General features: G+C 42.2%; 1 protein-coding gene across 2 annotated transcripts in view; it reads left to right on the top strand.

Moving 5' to 3' along the window:
- Positions 1 to 26,648, top strand: part of csmd2 (CUB and Sushi multiple domains 2) — a 235,903-nt gene that overhangs the window by 168,904 nt on the left and 40,351 nt on the right. For both annotated transcript variants that reach the window (XM_020090893.2, XM_069516258.1), the window contains 14 exons: positions 4,075 to 4,170; positions 4,779 to 4,982; positions 5,681 to 5,805; positions 8,124 to 8,220; positions 9,831 to 9,935; positions 10,084 to 10,202; positions 12,165 to 12,234; positions 13,958 to 14,074; positions 14,247 to 14,456; positions 16,518 to 16,706; positions 18,444 to 18,621; positions 20,389 to 20,534; positions 20,630 to 20,710; positions 21,316 to 21,429. In XM_020090893.2, coding sequence (XP_019946452.2) covers positions 4,075 to 4,170; positions 4,779 to 4,982; positions 5,681 to 5,805; positions 8,124 to 8,220; positions 9,831 to 9,935; positions 10,084 to 10,202; positions 12,165 to 12,234; positions 13,958 to 14,074; positions 14,247 to 14,456; positions 16,518 to 16,706; positions 18,444 to 18,621; positions 20,389 to 20,534; positions 20,630 to 20,710; positions 21,316 to 21,429 — 1,851 coding nt within the window. The remainder of the gene's footprint in view (positions 1 to 4,074; positions 4,171 to 4,778; positions 4,983 to 5,680; positions 5,806 to 8,123; positions 8,221 to 9,830; positions 9,936 to 10,083; positions 10,203 to 12,164; positions 12,235 to 13,957; positions 14,075 to 14,246; positions 14,457 to 16,517; positions 16,707 to 18,443; positions 18,622 to 20,388; positions 20,535 to 20,629; positions 20,711 to 21,315; positions 21,430 to 26,648) is intronic.

The following is a 26,648-nucleotide window of genomic DNA, read 5'->3' as shown; positions in this document are numbered from 1 at the left end:
CCAAATAAAACTACTCTTGACATATCTCCAAGTCCAAACTTCAAATTTACTCATTATCTTATTTCATACTTTTAACTGAGTCTTATCCTGATGATAGTTTTTTTCTGTAATCCTAAAGATAAACTTCAACATCCAAACTTCAGAAATTGCCCTCTTTGGCAAACATTTGATGAACTTGATGTACGGCGATGGAGAAGAGTAAAAAGCGTATCAGTCGCAAGGTCAAAAGTGAGAGAGTGACAGAGAGCAAATACTTTCTGTTCCAACAGTGTTGTAAAATCGTGGATGCATGGATGTGATAAATTCCACAACTGTGCCGATTGGGCCACAAAAGACGTAGCTCTAGAGGGGGGGGAGGTTCGGTGTTTAAAGAGCATGCGAGTTTTGGGCCGGCTCTGCACCACAGCCCGCCCCAGCCCCGAGGCTCGACAAAGGCAAAAATGATTACTTTGGTTTGTATCCAGAGCGGCCTCAGAAAATCCAGTTAACAGCTCAATAAACAGGATGCTATATTAACTGTGGAATCCTGGCGGCAGGTTCACAGAGCTCTCTAACCAGGCATGGCAGCATGGAGCGGGCGCACTTTGGCAAAGGAAGCAACACGTTTAGCCCACACAGACACTGTTGCTGAAGAAGTGCACATAGGTATAACTAGCATAGATAAGGCATCATACTTTATCATGTGCAGACGCATTGAAACTCATAAATCAACCTCCACACACGTCTGTGAGCTTGTAAAGAAAATCCCCCACTCAGTCTTAATATATTGTACAAGCTATGATCACATGTAGTAAACATATCGCCAGGTAACGAGCATTTCAGTGGTCGACAGTATTATTCGACAACACGGTAAATCACAGTAATGTAGTCTGTTGTTTACACTGACCTTGAAAAGCATATCACATTCAACATTATGTTTTCAATACTTCCATGTCTAGTGAGGAGAAAAAGAAAATGAGTGTAAATTATGAGAGACAAACAGAAAAAGAAGAGCAGAATAAATGCACTATAAAAGGTGCGAATTAGAAAAGAAAAGGTGTGTGTGTGTGTGCATGTGCCTGTGCGTGTGTGTAGGCAGAGAGAACAAAAGGGCTGAATCAAGAAATCAAGGAGACTTATCTAAATGCTAATTTTTGAAGTGATTTGAAAAAAATTGCAATTTTCACTCTGCCATCAAAAGTAACTGTAGAGTCCATTTTTCATTCAACTATATTTAAGTTTGAACACTTCTCTTGCTAATTTGCATTTGCTACTTTTGTCTCAGTGTGAGCATGCTGCCGAATAAATGCAAAAACATGTATACGCATAAAATGTACAATTCACTTCCTGAAATCCCTGCTGGGCTTTTTAAAAAATTATAAAACTGTGGTTTAACAGCTTGAGTGTTAATCCCTCGCACTGCTCCCCGTGACTGCCCTCCGTGAATCAATGCACGCCGACAACTGCAGCTGAACTCCGATGAATTCCAATCCGTCCTTGTGAGTCAGCGTGTTGGATCATTTAAGGGCAAAGTGGCTCAGAGCTGGAGAGTGGCCAGAGGGGTTGATAAGTTACACGCTGACACGTGTTTGATCAGCGTCGACGAGTATACCTGCTACAGAGCAAATTATGAAACACTATCACCACGACAGCACGCAGCAAGGACTTCCTCTAATAAACTACCCAGCATGCCTCGGGGATCCGACAGTAGAACTCTGAACAATCTGTCGATGACGCGTCACGTGCTGCCGTTGCTGTCTTAGGACACTGCACTTAAAAATGTGCACATTCACGTACCAAAAAAATATATGCATGGATGGGATGGATTCGGGGACACACAAAGGCTGATGCACAGATGTTGCCTCTGGATTTACTCACACTACAGTGTGACAGCAAACAGAGTACAGACAGAGTCAGCCAGCAGCTCACTGAGAGCAGGACAGAGAAGCTCACACCTTGGATCATGCTCCTCTTCAGTCAACAAATAGTTTTCCTCCGCAGAAGATGGAAAATCCCATGTTTTTTTTTATTCAACTCTTAAACTGTCACAATAATGCTGATTAGGATAATTAGACATTTGTAATGTCACACCTCACCCAGAGTGGGTAGTTTTCAACCCAGCATTGGGTAGAAACCTGAATATAGAGGAGGGCCGGTCCTCCCTATGATGTGTTATGCATCACAAGTGCTGAGCCAACCAGCAGCTGGGTTACACAAAAAGTACGCAACTCCCAATAAATAACCCAGAAGATGACTCAACATGACTTACAGCGTTAGATACAATAAGCCAGTAACAACTTATTCTCTTTCTGAGAATTTTAAAACCTATGCCAAGGAGGTTTCACCCCTGTCCATTTCTTCCTTCGGTGGTTTGAGGGTTTGTTTATTTGTTTGTAAGGAAAAACAACTGAGCAGATTTCCATGACACTTTTTTGGAACTACTTCATTTTCCTTTAACAGCGAATGTTGCAACACTTTCATTGGTTTCTCAGAGAATAATTCATGGATATAAATGAAATCAGACATGTTTATGAATGTGTGCAATTGGTTCAGATCCAAATAGAAATTTTGATCTTGTGAATTTAAATGTGGTTTCATAAGTGGACTGTCGGGCCTTGGCGAAGGCCCCGAGCACTATTCTATATTTTATTCATGCTCAGAGATGTGCTTTATGGAAGCACTGAACCAGGAAATTATCCAGTAAATTGTCATAAATTTAGCATCATGTAGCAAAAGCAAACGTCACACACAGATCAAACAAACGCTACTGAAAGATAATGTCTGCAAACAGGTTCTCGGATCCCATTTAAAGTTACAGTGTGTAGAATTTAGTGATATCTAGTGGTGAAGTTACATGTTGCAGCTGAACACCCCTCACCTCACCCTCCCCTTCCAAACATAAAAAAAGAACCTGTGGTAGCCTTTAATTGTCATCAAAACTCAAAAGGTGTTTTAGTTTGTCCAGTCTGGACTAATGTAAAAAACATGGCGGCCTCCATACAGAGGAACCCCTCAATGTAAATATAAAGTATTTACATATAAAGGGCCTTTTCTGGGGTAAAGAAAAATACAATTCATACAATTTAGATGAAATGAACTAGTGAAAACCTCATGAGGAATATTCTACATTAAATAGTTCCCTCTCACCTAAATCTTACACACTGGACCTTTAAAGCAACATTCACTCCCGAATGCTTCACTGACTATTGGCCTGTTCCAAAACCCTGAACTGCTGCGGCAACAAAAGCTGATTGCACTCGGTCTTTAATTTTGACAGATGGAGGCCACTAAGCTCCGGTCAGGTGACCTCAGACTCCTGTCTGTGCAGTTTGCTATTACAGCTCCGCTCAATGTAAGCAGAGGCTTGATTGCTGAGAGCCTTACACAGCAGGTGTTACACCCAACCTTGAATTTGATTCCGTATATGTCACGTATTGAAGCCCAATAAAAGGAGGTATGATCTCTGCAGGCAGTTCCGCAGCACTAAGAAGCGTTGTCGCATCATTTAAAAGCAGCAGCAGCAGAATCTCCTGTAATGGTTGGTTAATAAGGACAGTAGTGGCAATAGTCTTAAAATAGCAAATGCAAAAGCTTTGAAAAGAAAACATGACTTTTTACAGATTGACTGTGGTCAGGTTTCACTTTCAGTCACAATGTCGCTGAGGGAACTTGTTGTCAGATAAGCATACGGTCTTATATGAAGAAAAAAGACTTATCCTAATAACCATTATGCATTTTAAAATTGGAATTTGTTCATGTTACATGCCTTATAAGCATGCTGAATTGAAAAGCCACTCAATCATTCACCGATTTCCTCTGTTGCATTTTTCAATTTTCATGCTGGACACAGATTGAGTCCCTAAATGATCAGTGACTCACATGTAAATTTGACCTCATTGTAGTTTGATTTGATGATGATTTCATTCAATTTATTCCTTTATTTATTCTTCTACTTGTTCGTTTCAATAAAGATATCATCATTATCAAATGTCATCAAACTTGGCCGATCAGGAGAATATCTCTTAGTTAACAGCATCAATGGTTATGCACTTTGTTACAGAAACCAACTTTGTCTCTAACTTTTCTCCATCTCAGGGGAGTCGTTGCCATTAGCAACCTCCAATCAAATCCTTATCCGCTTCACCTCCAAAGGCCAGTCCAGCTCCAGAGGATTTCATTTGGTGTACCAGGGTAAGTGTGTAAAACACACAAGCACACACACAAACAAACAAACTCTATGCTGCCTTGTTTCTTTTGGAGATCCTCTGTTCTAACAGCCCCAGCTCCTCTCCATAATAAATGACTTGCTGACTGATTTTACGGCAGATTCACCTTCCTCCACTGGTTCGGTGTGTGTGTGTGTGTAGAACTGAGTGCGTGTAGAACTGAGTGCGTTGGAGCATTAACACTGCAGAAGTACGGCAGTCTTTTGATATGGTTGTGCTTGAACTCCCTGGTTCATTTATTCTCCTCGGAGGGACTTTTCTCTTGAATTGTTATTTTCCTTAAACAATGAACTGTACCAGAGATGGCATTTGCTGCAGATATCCGAAGGCAATGAATAATTAATAAATTTGTTTTTTCGCATTTTATTGGAAGTAAGCTCAAGGAACCAGAAGGCAAAGCTGAATATCATATTTTGTGTTATTTTTCTGGCACACCCTGTGATCAAACTGACGCTGATAAATTAGTGCTTTTAATAGAAAACCCTACGCAGAATGAACTGTAGTTTATAAAACAGCCTTTCATATTTGAAAGTCACCTCAAATCAACCTGCCTTTCTCTGCGTTTCTCCAAAGCTGTGCCACGGACCAGTGCCACCCAGTGCAGCTCAGTCCCTGAGCCTCGGAATGGCCGCCGCATGGGAAACAACTTTGCCGCCGGAGCCGTGATCCGCTTTGAGTGCAGTCCAGGTTATATGCTGGAGGGATCGAGCGCCATCGAATGTTTAACGGTTCCCAATGCCTTGGCACAGTGGAACAGCTCCATACCCAGCTGCATAGGTAGGGCATGAATGCTCAAACACACACAAACAAGCCTTCCCAAGTCTGAGTGGTTTAGTTGTCTTTTTTTTTTCTCTCTCTACTTCGTTTCTTGCATTGTCTCATATCTGCATCTGATTTGTTGAGTATAAGAATCTTAGTCTGAGACAGATGTGGGCTGCCAGCCATCGCCTGTCGCATCACAGTGAGATTCAGCCAGGCAGCACATAGGTAGCACCTGCACTGCTGAGGGTCACACACACATATGGTGAGATCCACATTTACATGCAGAGACACACACTTTCTCACACACACTCGACACGCAGCTGTGGCAGATGCTCCTACACGGTCACCAGATGTGTAAATGTGCAGAACAAGCTGGGAAGATGTCTGCGTGTTTTGCATGTTTCTTGCACGGACAGGTGGATCAGATGGGGTGTGTAGTCAGGAAGTGGTTTTCTATTCTGATTTAATGATTTAAGTTTGGTTTAGTTTTTGTTCCAGGTAAGGATAATTAAATTCCTCTGTGCTCTAAGCTGTTGGGAAAACATCTACTGAAGAAAATGAAATTGAAGATTAAATGATGTGAACATATTTATTCATTTCATTGTGCAAACTGATCTGTGCTTGTATGTGTGCAACTAATTGTACTCTCTGTCTTCAGCTGAGATAAAACATGCGCTATTGTTAATATAACTCACGTCTTTTTTTCCTTGCAGTTCCATGTGGAGGAAATCTAACCCATCGAACTGGGACGATCTTATCTCCTGGTTTCCCTGAACCTTACCTCAACAGCCTCAACTGTGTGTGGAAGATCACTGTTCCCGAAGGATCTGGAATCCAGGTTTGCGCCATTGAGTTTTATTCCAGCCGACCTCTACCTCCTGGTCGTTAACTTTGCAACGACGTGGTTTTGAAAAAATCTGTTAATCTCCATGTGTCTGCATTCAGGTCCAGTTCTAACATATATGAGTTAAAACAGCCTCTGGTCAGACAGTTAAATTAATTAACTTATTTTATTTACCTTAACCCATCTCCACTACAGCTCTGCATGGTCTTTGAGAAAAGCTCCTGTGTGGTGCAGTGTTTTCAGCTTACCGAGGTCCAATTAACGGAGCTACAGACATTATGTCAAAGTACAGCATTTACAGTTCTCTGGGTACAGGGGAGCTGCTAAATGATGTTCTATACACTTTACAGAGGCTCAGAATTTAATTTGGCAGATCACTTTACTAGAAAGTTAAGATTGCAACCTGAAATAAATTTGTATATAATTGCCTCTTGAATTACTTTACTTTTTCGAACTGGGGACTTAATTCAGTTTGCATTTTCCTATTCTTTGATGCGTGTGTGATGGAACTGCACCAGGAACCTGCTCCGGGTCCCTGCGGATCTGCCTGATGGAAAAGGTTTGAGGCTTATGCTTCAGCCTCTGTGGCTAATGACCTCAGTGGCGTCCCTCAGCTATTAGCTTCCCCACCTCAGATGACTGTCCTTGCAGGTCAAATATGCGAGAGGGCCTATAGGTGCACTTAGCATGCTGCACAACACACAATGCAACAGCTCGGCGTTGAAACAGAAGAATAGGAACTGAGATTTGATTGTAAGATGATACTGTGAAATGCAAACACTGTAATACACCAGACGAAGGTAAAAGTTTGGTGATGATTTGTGACTGCACACACAGGTACACACATTCCCTCACTGCAAAGAGGTCACTGCGTGTGCTGCTTAAATACAAGGTGTTCGTTGAGGTATTGCTGTTTTTTTGTTTTCGTCAATACTCTTTTCAGATGAATCCTCCTCGTCCCTACTATTCCTCCTCCACCTCATCTGTTTCCCACCTTACTCCTTGCTTTCTCTATGTCTCCCTCGCTGTTTCTACCAGCAAGCAGAGACACATTAGATCAAAGTGTCATGATCCAGAAGACAACTTAGAGGAGCGAGGTGCCTCGCTGGCACATTTGCCACGGCCCCCCTAATGAAAGATCAATCTGTGATCTGCCTCGTCTCCCCGGGATGCGCCAGGGCCCCTACCGCCTCTTTAATTGGCTCGTATCCGATCTATTACCGTCAGAGGTAGAGGAGAGGGCAGAGGAATGGATTGGATGGTGAGAGGAAACGGAAAGGGAGTCTTGGGGAGAGTGAAAGAACAAAAGAGGACACATACAGAGTGGATGAACTGTAGCTAAGTACGGAGGACAGAGATTTAGTGGATGACACATTGTAGCCTCAATCACACATTTGCTTTACTTTGTTAAACAGCAAAACAAGTTCCATCCAACCAGATCCATCATTTATGCAATCTCTGTTCTAGCTGCTTTCACACATGCACTGAAGTCCGGACATTTTCCAGCTGTATGTGAGAATGCTCTAGAGATTCTCCACAACTTTTCCTGCCAGCCCATAGTACATTGTCAGAAAAATGTCAGAGTGAGCCCATATGAAAAAACAGCAAGAATATGTCCAGATGCAGACCCAATTTTCCAGAAGTTTTTTCCCACAAACACTTGTTAGAGTCTGTTTTTAAAGTCCGAGCCTGCCACTCCTTGAAGAATATTTAACATTCTCTGCTGCTGTCCTGTATTTTTCTTCATTTCAAAACCCAGTGCCCACCACACAAACTCAGCCTTTTTAAGGGTGCATTAGAAAAGCAAGACATATGTTGCACAATGACTTATATTTTATTCCTCCGAGAATTCCAAACTTTTGCTGTTTGCACATTCCTGTGTGGTTTTGATCATTTTTATGTTTCTCTCTTTCTGTGAAAAGGAGAAAAGTTAGTGTAGTTGTTTAAGCCTCCCAACGCACTCCTAACTATCTCTGTCTCTGTAAAACACTAACTAGAAGATAGCTGTAGATTGTTTTTGTTTTGCAAACAGAAATATCTTTTGTCGACTTTGTAACATTTTAACAAGGAGTTTGTTTTGTCAGCGTTGAGACAAGGCCCCTTTTTCACGTACCGTCTTCTCCCAGTCACTGTTCTTTTCCACCGTTCAACCTAATTTTTTGGATTTCCTAAACAAACACACTGTTGAATCTCACTGAATCCCATCCTTCTTTCGGTTCTGATGTTTTCTGTAAATTTCTTTCTGCCTCAACTTGTCACTAATTGTGTTCCTCCTACGTCCCCTCATTCGCTCTGTGTCTTCCTTTCCTCAGATCCAGGTAATCAGCTTTGTCACCGAGCAGAACTGGGATTCACTGGAGGTGTTTGACGGAGGAGACAACACTGACACCATGCTTGGCAGCTTCTCAGGTACTGCCGTGTGTATGCGTCTGTTTGTGTGAGTTTATTTCCCTGCATGTGTTTAATCTTAGACATAAAACAGATTTTGAAAAAGCGCTTCTCTGCCAAAAGCAACTTCATAGTCCAATCAGCTGTCACAGAGCAGCATCTAGGATGTGGAGCTCACACTGCATTTCGTTAACTGGTGCATATGGTGCTGAAAAATGGGAGCCTCATTTGTGACGGTAGTGAGACAGGGTTAGATTCGGATTGCTTAAAAATATAATATATAACAATTCTTCATAAAAATGACCTTATGTTCCTACAATATCCAAAATGTTTTAAACAATGTTCAAGCTCAGAGAAAGGCCCAATTTTACAATAGTTTAATTTTGGTTGCCTTTTAATTGCGTTATATCTGCTTTACTCATGGCCTCGCTTCTCTCTAACCAACTTCAAGGTAACAGATTGTATGATGAAGGAAAAACACTCTCCTAGTCAGTCCAAAGTTTTTTCCTTGTGATAGCTGAATCACAATTATTCAGGATTACACCACCTGCTGTGTAATTTTAATAGAATTTGAATATGTTACCTCATCCGTGAAACATGTCCCGGTCAGGTAGACTTTAAACTGCAATGATGGTGAGACAATAACTCCCATGATCCCATTCTGCTTCACTACATCATCAAACTAGGGGTGCATTCGAATCGTCCATTTTGCTTTGGAAGGTTCCTAACTAAGTAAAATATTTCAGCAGCCGCCATGAAAACAGCTGTTTGCATACTCTGAATGAAGGACAGTCAGTGCTTCCAAACTTATCTCCTTTCGCAAAGGAAACATTAGACCATCCTTCATGAAAGGAAAGGAGAAAATGCCGCCCCCATAATTCATGGACAGACCCACGTAAATATACAAAAACAGAACAGCTGTTTCATTCTCCTGACACGATCCAGAACTGAAGTGAATCCTGATTTCTTCCCTCTCACATCACCTGTGAATAACAGATATATTGCTCACAACACCATCATCAAAACACAATGTGAATATAAACATTATTTCAATTCCCCAACTGTAGAAAAAGAGAATTTTGTTCACAGTATCTGTCTTACTCCCATTCCTAACATGGCAACAGGGAATTCAGCTTTTTTGTTTATTCTTGGAAACAGACCAAAAGTAGATGTTAGACAAACCCTGAAGTAAACACATGAAAGAGAAATGATGGCTCACAAGACTGAGTGATTAAACGACCAATTTTAGGTCGTATCTGTATAATGAGGTTTTTATTGTGGGATTGTGTTTTCTTTTCAGTTTTTTGGATGGATATGTGTTGCCTAGTATTATCAGCTGAATACAAACCCACACAATGGAATTGAATTGTTTTGAAGCCGAGAAGGTCATACCATTTTCCATTTGGCATCTGCTCCCCCAAATATCCTAATGCAGCTATACACAATCATTCATGCATACATCTTCTCTATGCACACACACACACACACACACACACACACACTTATATCGGTAAATAGAAAAAGAACCAGCTCTTCAGCTGTTTGCCAGTAGTTTTTTACACTTGGTTGTGGCCGGCCGATGCAGTGACATATCATCGCTAAACTCAACTATTAATCTTCTTCTCCCTAAGGCACCACGGTTCCAGCGCTTCTCAACAGCACCTCCAACCAACTCTACCTGCACTTTTTCTCTGATATTAGTGTGTCTGCAGCCGGATTCAGGCTGGAATATAAAAGTAAGTGAAAAAGTGGTTCCTAACCACCTGATACAAGAATATGAACTGCCCGAGCTACTCTTATATGTGTCCCTCTCGACATTGTGCAGCGTGCTTTGTCATATTTAGTCAGTTAATATTTATTTTCACATATTCTTTTTCTCCTCAGCTGTGTCTCTGACCAACTGCCCAGAGCCGGTGGTTCCTATGAATGGCATCAAAGTCGGGGAGCGTCTTCAGATGAATAATGTGGTGTCTTTCCAGTGTGAACCTGGATACACTCTACAGGTAACATCTGCCACCTGCTGATACGCTTCAGTCGTAAGTGACCATAAAAACCACAGCGATGTTTATCCCTTTCTGGCCTTTGTCGCCGCCACTCCTGCCACATTTCCTTCTTGTCAGTTATCTCCTCGAGCGGTGATCACCTTTTTACGGCAGTGAATAAAGCAGAATGTCAAAGAAACTGAGGTAAACTGGATGGGCCGGCGCACGTTGCCAGATAACGCACAGCTTCTTCTTGAGAAGTTTATTTGGAAGTTATCCTTTCATTTTTAAGCCTCAGTGAACTTTATGCTCTGATTATGTAAATGTGATGAAATCCATGTAAACATATTTGCAAATAACATTTGCAGTACTCTGACCTCAGCTCTAATAGACCCCAGACAGGAGATGAGCATGTGCTGAGCACAGTGTTCTTTTGCAAAAAATTGTCAATTGCAGTTTTACAGATTAAGGGATGATGTGTCACGATTCGACTTTGTCACCCACCCTGGATGTAACGATAAGTGACAGTGCTCCTCTTAAATTCATCCAAAGACAGGTTGGGTAACTAGACAGGTATCTGCCATATGTTGGTTATAATTTATGGGATGTGGAGCCAGTTTTTAGAATCTCAGAATTCTCAGCATCCCAAATTTGACTGTATCCTGCACGTGGTCCAGTGACTCCACTGTCATTATCTGGGTGTCACTCACCAGTTTTAGGGGCAGCTGTGGCTGAGGGGTAGAGCGGTCATCCTCCAACCAGAAGGTCGGCCGCTCGATCCCCAGTCTTTCCCATGTGCATGCAGAAGTGTCCTTGGGCACGATGCTGAACCCTGAATTGACCCTCACAGAACAAAAAAGTGCTGCTAATAGATGCACTGTATTAATGTGTGAGTAAATGGCAAACTGTACTGTAAAGCACTTTGATTATCAATAGACTAGAAAGTACAAAACCATCACCACCAAACCACTTTACTTTTCCATGTTCAGATATTTGTCCAAAGCCATGAAGCCTATTTAGTAAAATATGGTTTGTCCCAGGACAGACTGAAGTCCAATAGAGGTATCATAATCCACAAGGACTCAGGGGAAGAAGTCAAGTCTGTAATCGTATTGATGAGACATTATTGTGATGAAGAACAAAAGAAAGAATGAGAGGCTCCTCGTGTCATGTCCCCCCCCACAGATTAGGCCTATAGCAGTATAACTAAGAGCTGGTCCAAGACCTGAGCAGGCTCCATTTACAAGCTTTATCGAAAAGGAAAGTTTGAAGCCAACTGCTAAATCTTTTTTTTTCCTACATATTTGTTATGACAGTTTCTTGTTTTTCATACTCAGCGACTAGAAATTCTACCAGGATAAATTGCCACATCTGACATAAAGTCAGGCCACAGATATAGGTAGATAAGATAAGGAGGAAATTAAAGTATCATCCCTCAACTTTGTCAGTATCTGAGGTCATTATGAACCACTGCAACAGCAGCAGCATTAGCCGTTGATCAGAAATAGAACATTAAAATAGCTCAACACACGATGTTACTTGGTCTAAACTTGTGGCCCATTCCTGCCTCATTTTATCACTTTCAAAGGTCAGCTGAGTTAGTCCATTATTGTCTATTGGAGAATTTAAAATAAAATGTTATTTCTTTTTAATCTTCATTGTGTTGAAAGTCAACTCCGGAGCTTTCAGTAAATGCCGGTTTTGTTGCTTATTTTGGCAGAGCAACAAAACCAGTGAACTCCTCTGTAATCTCTCCCTCCCTCTGAATGATGATCTTAATGCTGTGATGCAGCCTCTCTGTTGTTCTCTGTCTCTTCAGATGGATTCAGTCATTTAGTCGACATATTAATTCCTGTAGAGACAGCCATCGGGTTCAAATAATTAGAGCAACAGATGAGTGAGTGGGAAGAACAAATTAATTAATCTGCGTGTTCTTTGTTGCGCTTTTTGTCTTGTGTGTTTGTGTGCGGATGTTCGTTACAGGGGAACTCTCATATCACCTGTATGCCTGGAACCGTGAGGCGATGGAACTACCCTCCTCCTCTCTGCATCGGTAAAAAAACACCTTCTTCATTCTTCCCGTCACCTTTTTCTTTTCTGCCATTTTCCCTTGTGGATTCTTAACTTTGCCAAACACAGCAGCTATGCATTCCAGTCATCACACAGAGCATCACAGACCAAGGTCCCAGTGCACACAGTCATTTCTGACATTCATGTTATCACCGGCTTCATGAATTAAATCATCATTTAAATGCCAAGTTGGTACATATGACAAAGACATGTTTATTTTTCCATTTCTGTTTCTTATCTCACAGCACGGACTGTATATGAAGATGGACATAGAAAATGTCCCAGACACAAAGGCCGCCATCTTGCAAATTTGGTACCAGAATGTGCATAACAGCATTAGGCCACAGTATCAAGATCCTGTTGTTGCAAAAGCTTGACTAATCACACGTTTCTCCACATTTTATAGCATAAAATAATTAAGTACTTGCACTACTGGTGTGATAAGAACTATACTTAAAATGACAAGAATCATCTTTGAGAATTCAACATGTATTTTGACTTGGTCCATGTCCCATCTACGATCGTGGAGGAGGCTGGATTTATGACCAATAATGCAGCCAGCCACCAGATTGTGATTGAGATGGTTCTGCTTCACTTTTGGGGAACAGATCATGTCGTCCATCTTTATATACAGTCTATGGTCAACACTGAAACACATATATGTGATATAAAGAAAAAAATGGAGATTTATACTGTGTCACTTTTGAACTGAATGTATTATTTCTTCCGTGAGAAGCTAAAGGAAACAGCGTTAGGTTCCTTCTCCTCCTGCCCGTGCGAGCGCCTTGACAAACGGCTTCCGCTAATTGGAACAACCTACTACTGCCTAGTTAGTTCACATCAGGCTGTGATTGGTTGAAGTCGAGGGAAGATTCATCACATTCACAAGCATCAGCAGTTTCTTGATTACCTCAGGCTCTTTTTTTTCTGCTGCTACAGGATAACATTTAACCCCCTCATTTATTCCTCACAGAAAAGACAATGGTACATCTCCCTGCTTTTTTTCCTCTTTGTGGGTTTCTCCCTGACTTGTAGAAAGTTTCTCCCCTTCGTTTTTTAATCTTTCTTCCTGTGTTTGCCTGTTGTTGTTTTTTTCTTGCAGTAGCCCCGACTTTCTCGTTTCCTCACGTATAATTCAGCATCCTTTTATCTTTTCTCATTTTGGTGTCAGGATCTCTTTCAGGATCTTCTTTCTTGATCCCATCTCCTCTTTCACTCAGTATCTCCAAAAGTCAAAATTTAATTTATCCATCAGTGATGTAAACTGAAAGGCACAAGATGCAGCATACTGAATTTTGTAGTAGTAGAGGAGCAAGAGCATTGTTCTTTAACTTGTGCTTTTACACAGAATTCAGTACTTTTTTAAATATGTTTTTATTATTACATAAAAAAATGCATTGGTGCAGTCTCGCCTTACTTTCAAGCAATGCAAACCCACCTTTAAAGTAAATAATAAGGTTTATTTTTTAGTGTCCAACTTTGCTTTTACACGCTTTGATGCTTTACTTAGAAATTACACATTATTTCAGAACTGCTTCGTCTAAGACTGAACCGTCGGACATTATATTATGATTCTCTGTCTCATGTAAAGTCGCAAGGCCGCTCCCACTGCCTCTAAACAAAGCAATGCATTGAGAAAATGATTTTAATCTTAGAGAATGACTGTTTGCAGATGCTAATGCAATGTTTTGTTCACCCTCCACCAGCTCAATGTGGTGGAATCCGTGAGGAGATGGAGGGCATGATTCTCAGTCCTGGTTTCCCTGGCAACTATCCTAGCAACAGCGACTGCACCTGGAGAATCTACCTGCCAGTTGGTTTCGGTGAGCATCATGAGAGGAGCTTGTAACACTCAAGACATTTAATTATACTACTTGTAGCCTGAATTGTGGCATTTGCAGTTGTAAAAATATATCTGGCTAAATTCATGCACCGATTATGAAGTTGCCCGGTATTTCAAGAAGGGTTGGACAATTAATTATCTTTCTTTCCCAGGAGCCCACATTCAGTTCCTCAACTTCTCCACCGAGGCCAACCATGATTTCCTTGAGATACGCAACGGGCCCCTCGATACGAGCGCGGTGATTGGCAGATTCAGCGGCCAGGACGTTACAGCCTTCCTCCTCACGACCTCCCATGAGACCACAGTATATTACCACAGTGACCACTCTCAGAACAAACCGGGTTTCAGGTTCGAGTACCAGGGTAAGAATCCAAACGTGTGAAAGTGTCCCCGAAGCTCCTTTAAAAGATTGCAGAGATAGAAACAGGAAATTATGATCCGTCTGTGGATCAAAAAATAGACTCTGTTATTATATATTTTTAATAATATCATAATCACCAAGACTACATTTGGCTAATTGCAGAGCTGAGTCAGTATCAGTCTTATGAGTATTTTTCTTGTGCAAAGCATATTCAAACTAGCAATTACTTTAGTGCGACTTGAGCTTTTTGGCTGCTTTAAACGATCTTTGATGAAATGTGGTTCAGTGAATGTAACTGTAATGATGAGAGCTATTTACCTATAATCACAGATTCACTATAAGAATCAATGCCACAGAAAAGATTTATGACTTGTTGAAGCATAATAATATATAATCCCTGGCAGTTTTAACTTTTTCCCCTTCATGTTCACTTATGTATTATTAATGCCACTGCGCTGTGAGGTGTAGTCATGTAAAGCCATATCATTACTGAATTAGCCTGCGGAATTGACTATGTCAAAGTAATCAGCCCACACAGCCAGTAAATTCCCCAGATCTATAAATCTCTGTATATAAAACTGTTGATCCCCTGAAAGATTTATTCACTATGTGCCAATAAAAGGCGTCAGTGAGTATCAGTGTGGCTGCGAGGAGTAAATTGCCCTCGTCCACGAATGCAACAGACGCACAAAGTTTGTATTTTGCGATTCAACAAACGAGCCGACAAATCGAAAGGCAGCATTGTGCAATTATATTATTATGTGTATATCAGCATATAAATGTGGCGTTACATTTGCATTATATAAGACTCCCCCTTTTGCACAAGTTACCTCCGACAACAGGAAATCAATTTCTTTTGTCATATATCCTGGCTCTGTAAGGCTTTTGAATCTATAGAGGGGGAAAAAAACGCATAAGAATTATTGACCCACTCTACCTCTGATGACTGGAACACACTCCTCGGGCACATGTCAGTTGTGTTTTTTCATCTCTAAAAAATTCCTATCTGAGGAGGAAGAGAAGGAGGCAGAAAGAGTGAGTGGGAGGAAGAACAGTAGAAAGACGGGGAAGGGGAATTAAAGACAGCGTAATAATAGAGGATGTCCGGCTGCTGATCTCTGGAGGCAGAACATTTTCATCAGTGGTGGTTGTGTGATTTGCTTGCAGGCTTGGTGCAGGAACAGCATTTTGGATGAGTAGGGTGGTCAGCAACCAGGATGATCATCCCGCCAGTAGGAATTTAGAAACAGTCATTCCCTGGATTTACATTATTGTTGTGTGGGCAAAAAAAATACAGACTCTTCTATATTTTTGGATTATTTCATGGCCAAGTTAACTACATCTGTGTGAAACGTATTATTGCCGTCTTTTCTATGGAAAATTGGGAAATTTAATAACATTTTCTAAATTTGTATTTTTTATCTGTCAGAGCAATGTCACATTTTTGAAAAGCTAAATAGAAAAACTGAAAATTAATATGAAAATTGCAATGTTTTTATTTCTATTTGTGTTTTTGGGCCCAGTTACTCATAAGCTAATGGAAAGTGAAAATCATGTCAAAGTTCACCAAAGTTGAAATCTACACGAAGCGATGCTGCGATTTGCCTCGCCGCAGGAAGCAAATGTTTTATTCTCCTCCTCACTGGTGCTGATTTGAAGTGAATAGGAGACGAAGGACCTCCACTGAAACATTGTGTGTGTGTGTGTGTGTGTGTGTGTGTGTGTGTGTCTGTGTGTCTGTCTATGCGAGGGCAGGATCTAAGCCACCCAACTCAAATTAAATCTGATTGGCTAGTGGGGGCTGTTTGTCTATGCTACATTAAGATCTCAACTATCGTACCATTTTACAGGGCTATATGAATAATTAAAATTTATTGGATCATCTCTCATCCCTCCACCAAATTGCATGGTAATCTGTTCAGTGTTTTTTACGTTATCCTACTGACAACAACAGACAGGGGTGAAATCACAACCTCCTTGGCGAAGGTAATAAAAGTGTCTGTCGCCCTAATTGGAAATCTACACTGATTTTAACATCTGATCGCTCCTCTCTCTCCCTCAGCGTATGAGCTACAGGAGTGTCCCGATCCGGAGCCTTTCCGCTATGGGGTGGTGGTGGGCACCGGCTTCAACGTGGGCCAATCCATCTCCTTTGAGTGTGTGCCTGGGTATCAACTAATGGGACATTCCATCCTCACCTGCGAACATGGCACCACCCGCAACTGGGATCACCCTTTCCCTCGCTGCGAAGGTAAGAGATGTGAGATTTATCTTAGTAGCTGCTTTAATGAATTTTAATAATCTCAAGACTAAATACAAGCTAGTTGCAGACTAAACGACCTCATGAACGCGTAACTGAACTAATAACGTGATAACTTCCTGTTTAGAATGTATTGAGCTATTACGCCATTAGTGCAAACTCCGGCCACGGATATAATGATTATCTATTATGAATAATGCAATTAAAGTGAATTATCATCCCTCATTAATGAAGCGAGGAACTCCACAATGAAAATCAATACTGTGCAAAAGAGGAATGGAGACAAATAAAAGATGGATTAAATAGGGCCCAATTTGAAGAGAAAAGTAATGGGTGTGCTTTCTTCTTTGCCTCGTCCTTGACCCACATTCTCACGCTCCAGCTGCCGATTATTCAATAAGGCGGGCAAAATTACAGGGGGAGGTGATGGCCGTGACACTGGAACTTTGAATGGGCAAGAATGGAGATAAGTGGGAGTGAGAGGGGAAGCAACAGAGTGAAAAGGCAGCATGATAGAGGGAACAGGAGGGAGTTTATTCTCTCATAGCTGATTTCCTTTGGTATTACTGCCACAGACCTGCTAGAATATTATCCCTATATGTGACATTCCATGTGTTTCATGTGTGTACAGGAGCATATATATAATTGCAAATCATATAAGAAAAATAAATATTATCATCTATGCAGTTTCAATGCTTCCCCACTGCTGTGCTGATGTCATTTGCAGCGCCATATAGTATTTAATTAACACTACCTTACACAACCTCTCATGTCCATTAAAAGTGAGCTACACGGCTACAACAGGCAACTGTATGACATGAACACACATGTAACCTGAGTGAGAAACACAGGGATACAACACGCTGCCTCTGCTGCTGATGATCTCGTACCCATGGGCGTTCCAAGAGAATGCCGTCAAGCTGAATGCCCTGTCTGGTCTGCCTGAGATGCCTGCACTCGCACGATTACTTACCACTCCTTCCTGATTTTCCTCACCGCTGTGAATGTGAGCTTTCTCTAAGGGTGCCAGCGGAGTGTTAGCCTTGGTAAATCGTTAAGTTGGTGAGTTCTTCAGGAATGTTAGGAGTATAGTTGCAATTTCTATTCATGCAGATTTGAGGCTGGTCAAGGTATTTTTTTTCCCGTGTGTGTGTGTGTGTGTGTGTGTGTGTGTGTGTGTGTTTTATTGTGTTTGTGTGGGATTGCAGGGCTTTTTGTGTACCTCAGGATGTCAGGCCTGTCTGGGCTTGTTAGGTTCCAATCTTGTCAGATTTGACATAGACATGCAGTTGTTACCTGTCCTGTTACTCATGCATATCCACTCCTTATAGGCATAACACACACACACACACGCACACACACACACGCACGCACGCACGCACGCACACAAACAACTCAAAAGCCCAGAGCACACTAACCCCTCGACTCATCTCTGCACTCTCTCTCTCTCCCCCAAGTGGGAAAGGGTTGAGGCCTTATCTTAGCAAAACACTCTATCCAAGTCCCCACTTGCTAACAAGCTTTACTGGCTAATCTTACGCTCAGACAAGCGCCTGGGCACTAGAGGAAGAGTGAGGAAGAGGGGGGAATGGGACACTGAGAAGGGAAGTAGACGAAGAGAGAATAAAAAATAAAAAAACATTTTTCCACCAATTGGAGTTGAATTGTGCATCACGTCCTGTTGTATTCTTGGCCCACTGATCTCTTTACACTGCCTCCCTCCCTTAGTGCCCTGTGGTATGAACATCACGTCCGACAACGGGACTGTCTTCTCCCCGGGGTACCCAGAGGAGTATCCAAGTTCAGCCGACTGCTCTTGGCTGATCACCGTGTCTTCTGGCTTTGGCATCAAACTCAACTTCACCCTGCTGCAGGTTCATGGGCCACATGACTTCATCACTGTCTGGTGAGTAAATACCGTTTCCAGGGTTTGTAGACAGGTGGAAATGTGGAAATTCATTTAATGAAATGTTGTGTATATTTTGTACTTCCATATTACTCTATAACTCATATCTCCTTAACTGTTGCAGCTGATTAGTAAAAGGTCAAAAATATGTTTAAAAAAACATCTTCATATATATATATATATATATATATATTTATATATATATATATATATATATATTTATATATATATATTTGAAGATGTTAACCTTTGCAACTAACATCTCAAGAGAGTAATATCAAAATCTTTTTAAAAGAACCAATAACTTGTCATGTGTCCAAAAACAGTCAAACCTAAGTCTAAAGGCCACCTTGACAAAATGTTGAACTTTGTATTCATTGAAATATTTCCATGTTCATTATTTTATATTTGTAAATCGCTCGTTATTATCACTCTCATAATGCCTTATCATTGATGTCCTTGTCGCCCACTCATTCTTTTCATACCCTTTACACCTGCAGCCCCTTTCACCATGTTAGCATCTCTTTAATGTTATGAAAAGAGTCAGAGACCAGTTAACTCGGCTCTAATCCCCCTGCCCCCTCCTCTCCTTTCATTCCAATACATGAGTGGGAGACAGAGTAGGTTTTAGCTGGCAGAAATGTTTACATTGGGACATGTATGTGGTAGGTGTGCATATTTTTTGCCTGACTGAGAATAGAGGAGTCAAGCTTCCTCTCATCACCTCCATAATGCACGCCTGAGCCGGCCATATGTGCGAGCAAAGACAAGATTTTGCATGCATGATGGCTGCCAATCCCAGTTGATCCCTTCTCCCCGAGATTCGCTCCAAAGGTCCCAGCTCTCAGTGAGACCGGAGATCTCAGTGCCAGCCAACCTGGCAACTTGACGCGTATGAAAAGTGCACATGGCATGGGGTGACATCTATGTTTCGCAGATTTGGCTGCTTATAGAAATCAGTGTAAAGAATTTTGGTCCATGGAGAATTTAAACCACTAAGACGACATTGCAACTGAGCCAAAATATCCACTTCCTATTGATTGTTGCTCTTCTGTAAACGGCCCCCACTGTGTTGATATTTCTCAGCAAGCCCCTGCAGAGCCAAGATGGGCGACTATGATGTTCCCCAGTTTCCAGTTACCACCGCTTTGTATCTATCCACTGAACTACTGAGCCAAGGAAATGGGCCCCGTAATGGCGGCTTGGCCACAGCGCTGTCAGGCAGCAGTCCCTAGCCAGCCGTTTCCAGAGCTGCTTGTAATCGCCCATACCCAGTCTGACAGCCAAAGACAGATGGTTTTTAAGCTGAATGGTTGTGGCAGGAATCCGGGAGCTGGCTTAATCGGCCATGCCCACGCCAGGGGACTGCCAAGCCTGGGCCGCAGCTTTCAGAGACACTCTCCTCGGATGGCAGTTAGCAGGAACGGCACAATCCAAACCTGTCATTTCACGCTTATCTGTAATTTTTTTTTACCTTATTTCAACATAATCAAGCAGAGCAGCCCGATGTAATTGGGTTGGGTTCGATGAAGTGAACGCAGCTTGGTTACACTCTGCTGCAGAAAGCTGCTTGACAACAGTCTGGCACGTGGCTTTGTTTGGTTTTCTCACATGCGTCACATAGTCTCAAGGTGCTTTATGGTTAGAGACCGAGCGAGCACTTAAGCGGAGGCGGCTGACAGAAAGCGCCAGTGGTTATCATCACTGCATCTCCAGAGTATCGTTATTTTTGAAGTTATAGTTAACTTGTGACTTTTGTTCCTAAAGGGATGGTCCACAGGAGACAGCCAGGAAACTAGGGGTGTTTACTGATGGCGAGCCCAATGACCCACCCAGCAGCACGTCCAATCAGGTGCTGATACGTTTCCGGAGCAACACAGAGAAGGGGGGACTGTTCCGTATCAGCTATCAAGGTATGTAAATTATCTCAGTTGATCCTTATTTCTACAAGATATCTCATATATATTCTGTCTTTGACTCCCCTCATGTCTTTGATTCTCTCATTAAGCGTACAGACTGCAGCACTGCCTGCCTCCCCCTATCATTCCTAATGCGGAGATCCTGATGGCAAGCAAAGAGTTTAAAATTGGTAGGTGGGAACGCTGTCACTAAAAGACACATTTACACACAACACACGGACACACGCAATCATTGCTGTCAAGGCTCAGTTGATTTTGTTGAAGGGGACGCTGGTCCCATCCTGACTTGAGGAATTGCAGCGTTCTGAATAGTTAATCCGGCTGTCACCTCACCTTCCAGCTTCGACAGTTTCCATTGCCCCAACTTCACTACACATCCCATAAGTCAGTGGGTCTGAATGCACACCCAATGCTAGATCACCCATTGAGTTGAGGCAGTGGTATAAATGAATGGTTCTGGCAAATAATCAAAACGCTAGAGGGATTTGGGGTAAGTGCTTTCATTCTCACCTGTATGAGACAATGGAGATTAATTCTCCTTATCTGTTTATTTGTATGCGTCCTTGACTCATTATCATTCAGAGACTCAAAGGCAATGACACAGACATAGTGTTTCATCTATAATACTCGCACTAGGGATTTACTGTGATACTTTTCTCCACTGTTAACTTTTTCTTTCACTGAAACACAATGGATCATTATTAGTTCTCAAGACGATTTGGCTTGTGGCCACCATGTCTGACTTCACTTCATGATCCTCCATCTCCCCCTTCAGGTGACATAGTGCGCTACAGATGTCTTCCGGGCTACCAGTTAAGTGGAAACAGCATCCTGACCTGCAGGTTGGGGACGCACTTGGAGTTTGAGGGGCCTCCGCCTTCATGTGATGGTGAGTGAAGCTCCTCTGGCTTGAGTTGAGACACATGTTCACACCATAGACTGTATATAAAGATGGACGACTCTTCTCCACATCCTGAAGCCAAAATATCCCGGATATGAACACTGCTGTCTTACGCAGTACCATTCGGGGATGGAGTCACTTTAGCGAGGTCTCGCTGATATATCTGCTCCACCAATTGGGAGTCAGTGTCAGTCTATGTTTATAATTTAGTCCATGTCACATCCACCAATATGGAGGAGGCAGGCTTTATGACCGCTTTGGCAGCCAGCCATCAGGTGGCAATTGAGACACGTTGGCTTCACGTTGAGGGAGCAGTCATTTTGTCCATCTTTATATACAGTCTACAGTTCTCATACTTGGAAACTGACTCCACACAATACAACCCCACTTTGATTCGCTGGCCTCTGAGCAGCTCCACATGAGGAGGAGGGAGATCAGGGTTTGCTCAGAGCTCCTCAGAGCTGATAATGAGGAAAGGGTCAAGCAGTGCTCGTGCACTTCTTTCACCCATATTCATTCTGTCTTTCCAGGGATCAAACCTACGACCTTCCAAATAGATGGATATGGAATTAATACTGGTGTATGAATATGGTAGCTTAATATATTATACATATAAACAAACAGATATATACTAACATGAATTTGTATCACTTTTTTTTATTGCCGTTGTTCCTCTTCCGCAACTATTGTCAGATACTTTCCCTTCTACAGTTTTTAAAAATCATTTAGTATTTATAGCTCATGCAAAATTGGTATTAAGTATTAAAAAATGAATCACTTTTAGTCATGGTCTGCCATCATGTAAAGAACATTTGAATAACTTCAGAGCTTTTATTATCATTAAGACACTTAAAAATTAGGAAAACATTAATTTGGTTTTAAAACAACTTGGCCTGGTCTTCACTCCAACTCCACTGACGCCCATTTAGACCCAACACCATAATGGTGCAGTATATAATTGACACAGTAACCATGTGGATCTCTGCTGCAGAATATTTCCAGTGGGGATGAATTTGCACCAGTATGAAAGCAGTATGCAAAGTTGTAAAATGTGATTTGCATGTTCTCCCAATGTTTGCTAAGGTTTTCTCCGATAACTCTGCAGATTGAGGTTAGGTTACCCTGAGACTCTATCGACTGTAGGTGTGATTCTCTAGGTTTGTATGTTGACCCTGTAATGAGCCGGTAACCTGTCCAGGGTGTATATCACAAAATATAACACAAGATTTCCATCTGAAGTCGTACATTTTGAAAAACAGTAACAAATTCTTCTCTAAGCTGCACATTATGAAATGTCATAGTGAATAAATGCTTTTATTTGCAGAATAAGCCTCTTGAGATACGTCATCTTATCACAGGGTACCGATAAGTCAGTGTTTCACACATACATCACAACACAGGTGACACATCCCTTTCATCTGTTTTATTTCCAGCAGGGTTGTAAGTAGCCACTATCATTTTTGATCTAATCACTGACTCTAGTCGCAGTTTTTTTTGTATCTGCCTCCCGTGGGGACTTTTTTCCGCCTGTAGTCATGAAGCAGCTGCCACAAATCTTGGTGGCACTCCCTATCTTCGTGCATGATACTTCATTCCCACGAGGCTGAGGGTGGCTGCTGTGGAGCTCTCCACATGCAGAGATATCATCGTCCCAGAGGACTTAATGAGTGCAGTGTTCCCAACACATCATCATAACACTGAATGTTGTGTGCAATACTTCTCCTCTGGGCAAGAAAGTGGGTGCATAAAGGGGTCTCGATGTTTTTTTCTGCTTCAAAGTTTCTCAAATGTCTTCTGCTTCTCCCCCCCTTCCCCTCCATTTTGCTTTGCCGTTGTCATTTTATGTGCCTCACTCTGTTTGTGGGTTTTGCGGTAGATGAGGAGGAGTTGGCAAAGTTTGATAATTCTGAGTGCTAAATAGGAAAAATATGCAAATGCTCTCAGCGTGAGATGAAAAAAGAGCAGAGATAAAAAGGAGTTAGGCAAAAGAAGGAGGGCAATGAGAGGGGAAGAGGATCTATGAATAGGCCAATAATGAAGATGTGGAACAAAGTACCCAGGACACCCAGTGAGAGGCAGAGCAGAGCCTGGCAGTGTCATAATTCAAGTCAGAAAAAAAGCTATGAGCAAGGGAAATCCTGTGTGTGCAAATGTTTGCCTCTTGACTGCCTCAACTTTACCTGCTGATATTTGCATTTGAACATGAGCAAGCGAAAGTTAGAATTTCTTTGCACTTTAGAAATATTCATTTTAATGATAGTGAGTGACAGTCAGACATTTTATCTTGCTTCTAGGCAGAGGTGGCAACAGTGCACACATTCTTTACTTAAGTAGAAGCACAGATACTCATGTTAAAGAAAACTTAAGTAAAAGTATAAGTACTGGTTCAACTTCTTTACTCAAGCAAAAGTATACAAGTACATGCTATGCAATGTAGTCCAAGTATAAAAGTAAAACAAACCACTTGAAGGCCATTCTTACTGACTGTATCTGTGCAAAGCAACCTGAAACTCATTAATATAGAGTCTTCCTCTGAATCGTTTTGTCTGTGTTACTGTCACATCCATTTAGTTTAAAATCTTGGTATTAGGTGGCGCTTGAACATGCAAAATGAAAATAATCCCTTCAAATCTATTAAAATGAAAGTTATGAGCCTGTTTTGAAATGTAAGGAGGAGAAAATAATAATAATATAATAAAGTGATAAAATGCCCAAATACTTGTGAAGGTACGGATACCTGAAAAATCTATTTAAGTACAGTAACAAAGTATTTTTACTCTGTTATTTCCCACTTCTGCATTCCCTTTGAAAATCTGCACGAATGCTCAGGGCTCGTCTTCCCTGTTATTGGTTCCCCTTGTTCCAGGAGACTGGGCACAAACAGTTCCAGCTCCAGCTCCAGCGGAAGTTCCTACCTGCAAACCTGTCACGTTTCTCGTACAGGGACACAGAGCAAACTGAGGGAGAGCAGAGCCTCACGCAACAGAAGCTGTGGGAAGTTGTGAGAAAGAGGAAAGTAAAGGTACAAAGTGTAAATGAAGAGAAGTGGGACCGAGAGGAGGGTCAGAGATAAAGGATTCTTAATGGAGAGAGTGAGAAGAGCTGAAAACACATGGTGGAGGAGAACGGAGGAGAGACTACTAACTGAGCAGAAGGAAGGCGAGAGTGGGACAGGAGTTAAAAAGCGAGGGGGGGACAAGAAGAGACTATGGTGGGGTTGGGGGGGTGAAGATGTGTACAGCTCATTGAAATGCAGGGGACATGGTGGCTGCAGCTGCACCGATCAAATCGCCACTTCTTGCTCTGACAAGCACAACCACACACACAAACGCACACAGTCACACAACCATGCATATACAGTCTAGACATAAACGTGGGTCAGGCATGTGTGTGGGTTGCGCGGCGGCTGAAGCGGTTTGTCATTGCGATCGTCTTCCAGAGGGCAGCACCGGAGCCGGGCTCTGCAGTGTTCGCTCCCCCCCCCCCCCCCAGCTCCAGCATCCCCTCTCCTCCTCTGCATTCCCCTCCGTCTGCACTCCCTTCCTCCCTCCCTCCCTCCCTCCCTCAGCCACCGCTTCTTCCCTCCCCGCTCACGTCAGTCTCCTGCTGTTACGTAACATCTTCATTCCCGCTCCGTTCTCTTTTACTTGGCCCCTCTCTCGCTTCAGAACACGCAGCGGTGTGTTCTCACACACTGTCAATCAATACCCAAATCTGTCTCTGTCTTTCCCCCCTTTTCTCTCGAAACCGACCTGCAGGCAGAGACATAAAAGCAAACACCACACACACAAACAGACACACACGCTCCTGTTTTCTTTATTTCATTTAGACACCATGGCAAATGGATTTAGCCTCAGTGGTGTTTCCTGCCATCGGAGCCACCGGTTGATTCATATAAAGCATTTGATTAAACAGGGTTGTATTGGACCCACAGCCCTTAACTACATCTGCTGTCTGCTGGGACTGCAGGGAGCTCCAGCATCACACATGCACACAAAGCAGCAGCAGCAGCATCGGTAGAAAGTGTTGCATGAATTCATTAATAAAACACAATGAGTCCTGATGATCCAAATTCCCCGAGTTTATCCCCCAGACAGATTTCTGGTTAAAACCTGCATAATCACCCATCACATTAGTTTCCCAACTCAGTTTCTTCTTCTCTCTCGCCTCTCCAGCTATCTCTCTTTTATTTGTTCTCTACATTTTTTTTTCTTTTTCTGCCTCAGCACTTATTTTCATCCCACAGAATGGATTAATGCTTCCCCCATCTCCATTGTCATCCCTGACTTGTTAGAGTGGTTAGTTCCTGATCCTCACTCAGGCTCTCGTTTGGGCCCACCCCCTTCAATCAGCTAGATATTGCTCCTTTGCTTATGCTCATGAAACACACAGTAAATTGACAATACTGCAACACCACACAGTGTGGATGTGCACATGCACTGTGCACGCTTGTATGCTGGGGAGCACGAATGTGAACGGCTGCAGATGTGTGTGCATCTGTGCTCGTTTGCATGGAAGTCTTCCAATGCATTTGTTTTCCACCGGGAAGTTGTTACATATCACAAATAATTTCTATACAAACAGAAAGGATGTCTCACAGATTGCCATTCCTCCGGCCCCGTTTATTCCATTCCTCGTCTCATTAAAGTGAAATTTCATTTTGAGCTCTATCACCGCTCATCTCACCTTGTGTGCCGCAAGCTGCCTTTTTCCAGATGTCGGATTTGTCCCCTCATACCCTTTTGTTTGCTGCCAAACACACTGATGCTTCATTTCAAAGTGGATTAGTTTAATAAGTAGCGGCCTATTGATAAGAGCCCTCCTGCCTGTCTCTTTTAATCGGCCCCAAGACAAGCTGGAGGCAGTTTTGAAGACATCTAAGCTCTGTGAAAGGTCACCGACAATTGATCGTTTAATGAACTTTACTCTTAGATTTTATTTGCTACGTCCAGGTAAAATCTGTTTCACTATCAGTGATGGATTTAGGCCTTTTGCCTCACATCCACCGAGCTGCTTGAGGTTGTGAGTGATTTCACAAACTGGCTGAGTGTCTTCTATAAGTCTTGGATCAGACGAGATTACTGTCACTTTTTTTCCAAAGCTCGATGCCAGAAATTCTTTTTTGAAATTGGAATTGAACTTTTCCTGAAATTTTCCAGTAAGGGTGTATGTGAGGATGCAAATGCTCCTGACATTTTGTGGACCTT

This window comes from Paralichthys olivaceus, chromosome 20 (genome assembly GCF_024713975.1).
Source record: "Paralichthys olivaceus isolate ysfri-2021 chromosome 20, ASM2471397v2, whole genome shotgun sequence".
NCBI classification, from domain to species: domain Eukaryota; kingdom Metazoa; phylum Chordata; class Actinopteri; order Pleuronectiformes; family Paralichthyidae; genus Paralichthys; species Paralichthys olivaceus.
This window is presented reverse-complemented; position numbering and strand designations above follow the sequence as displayed.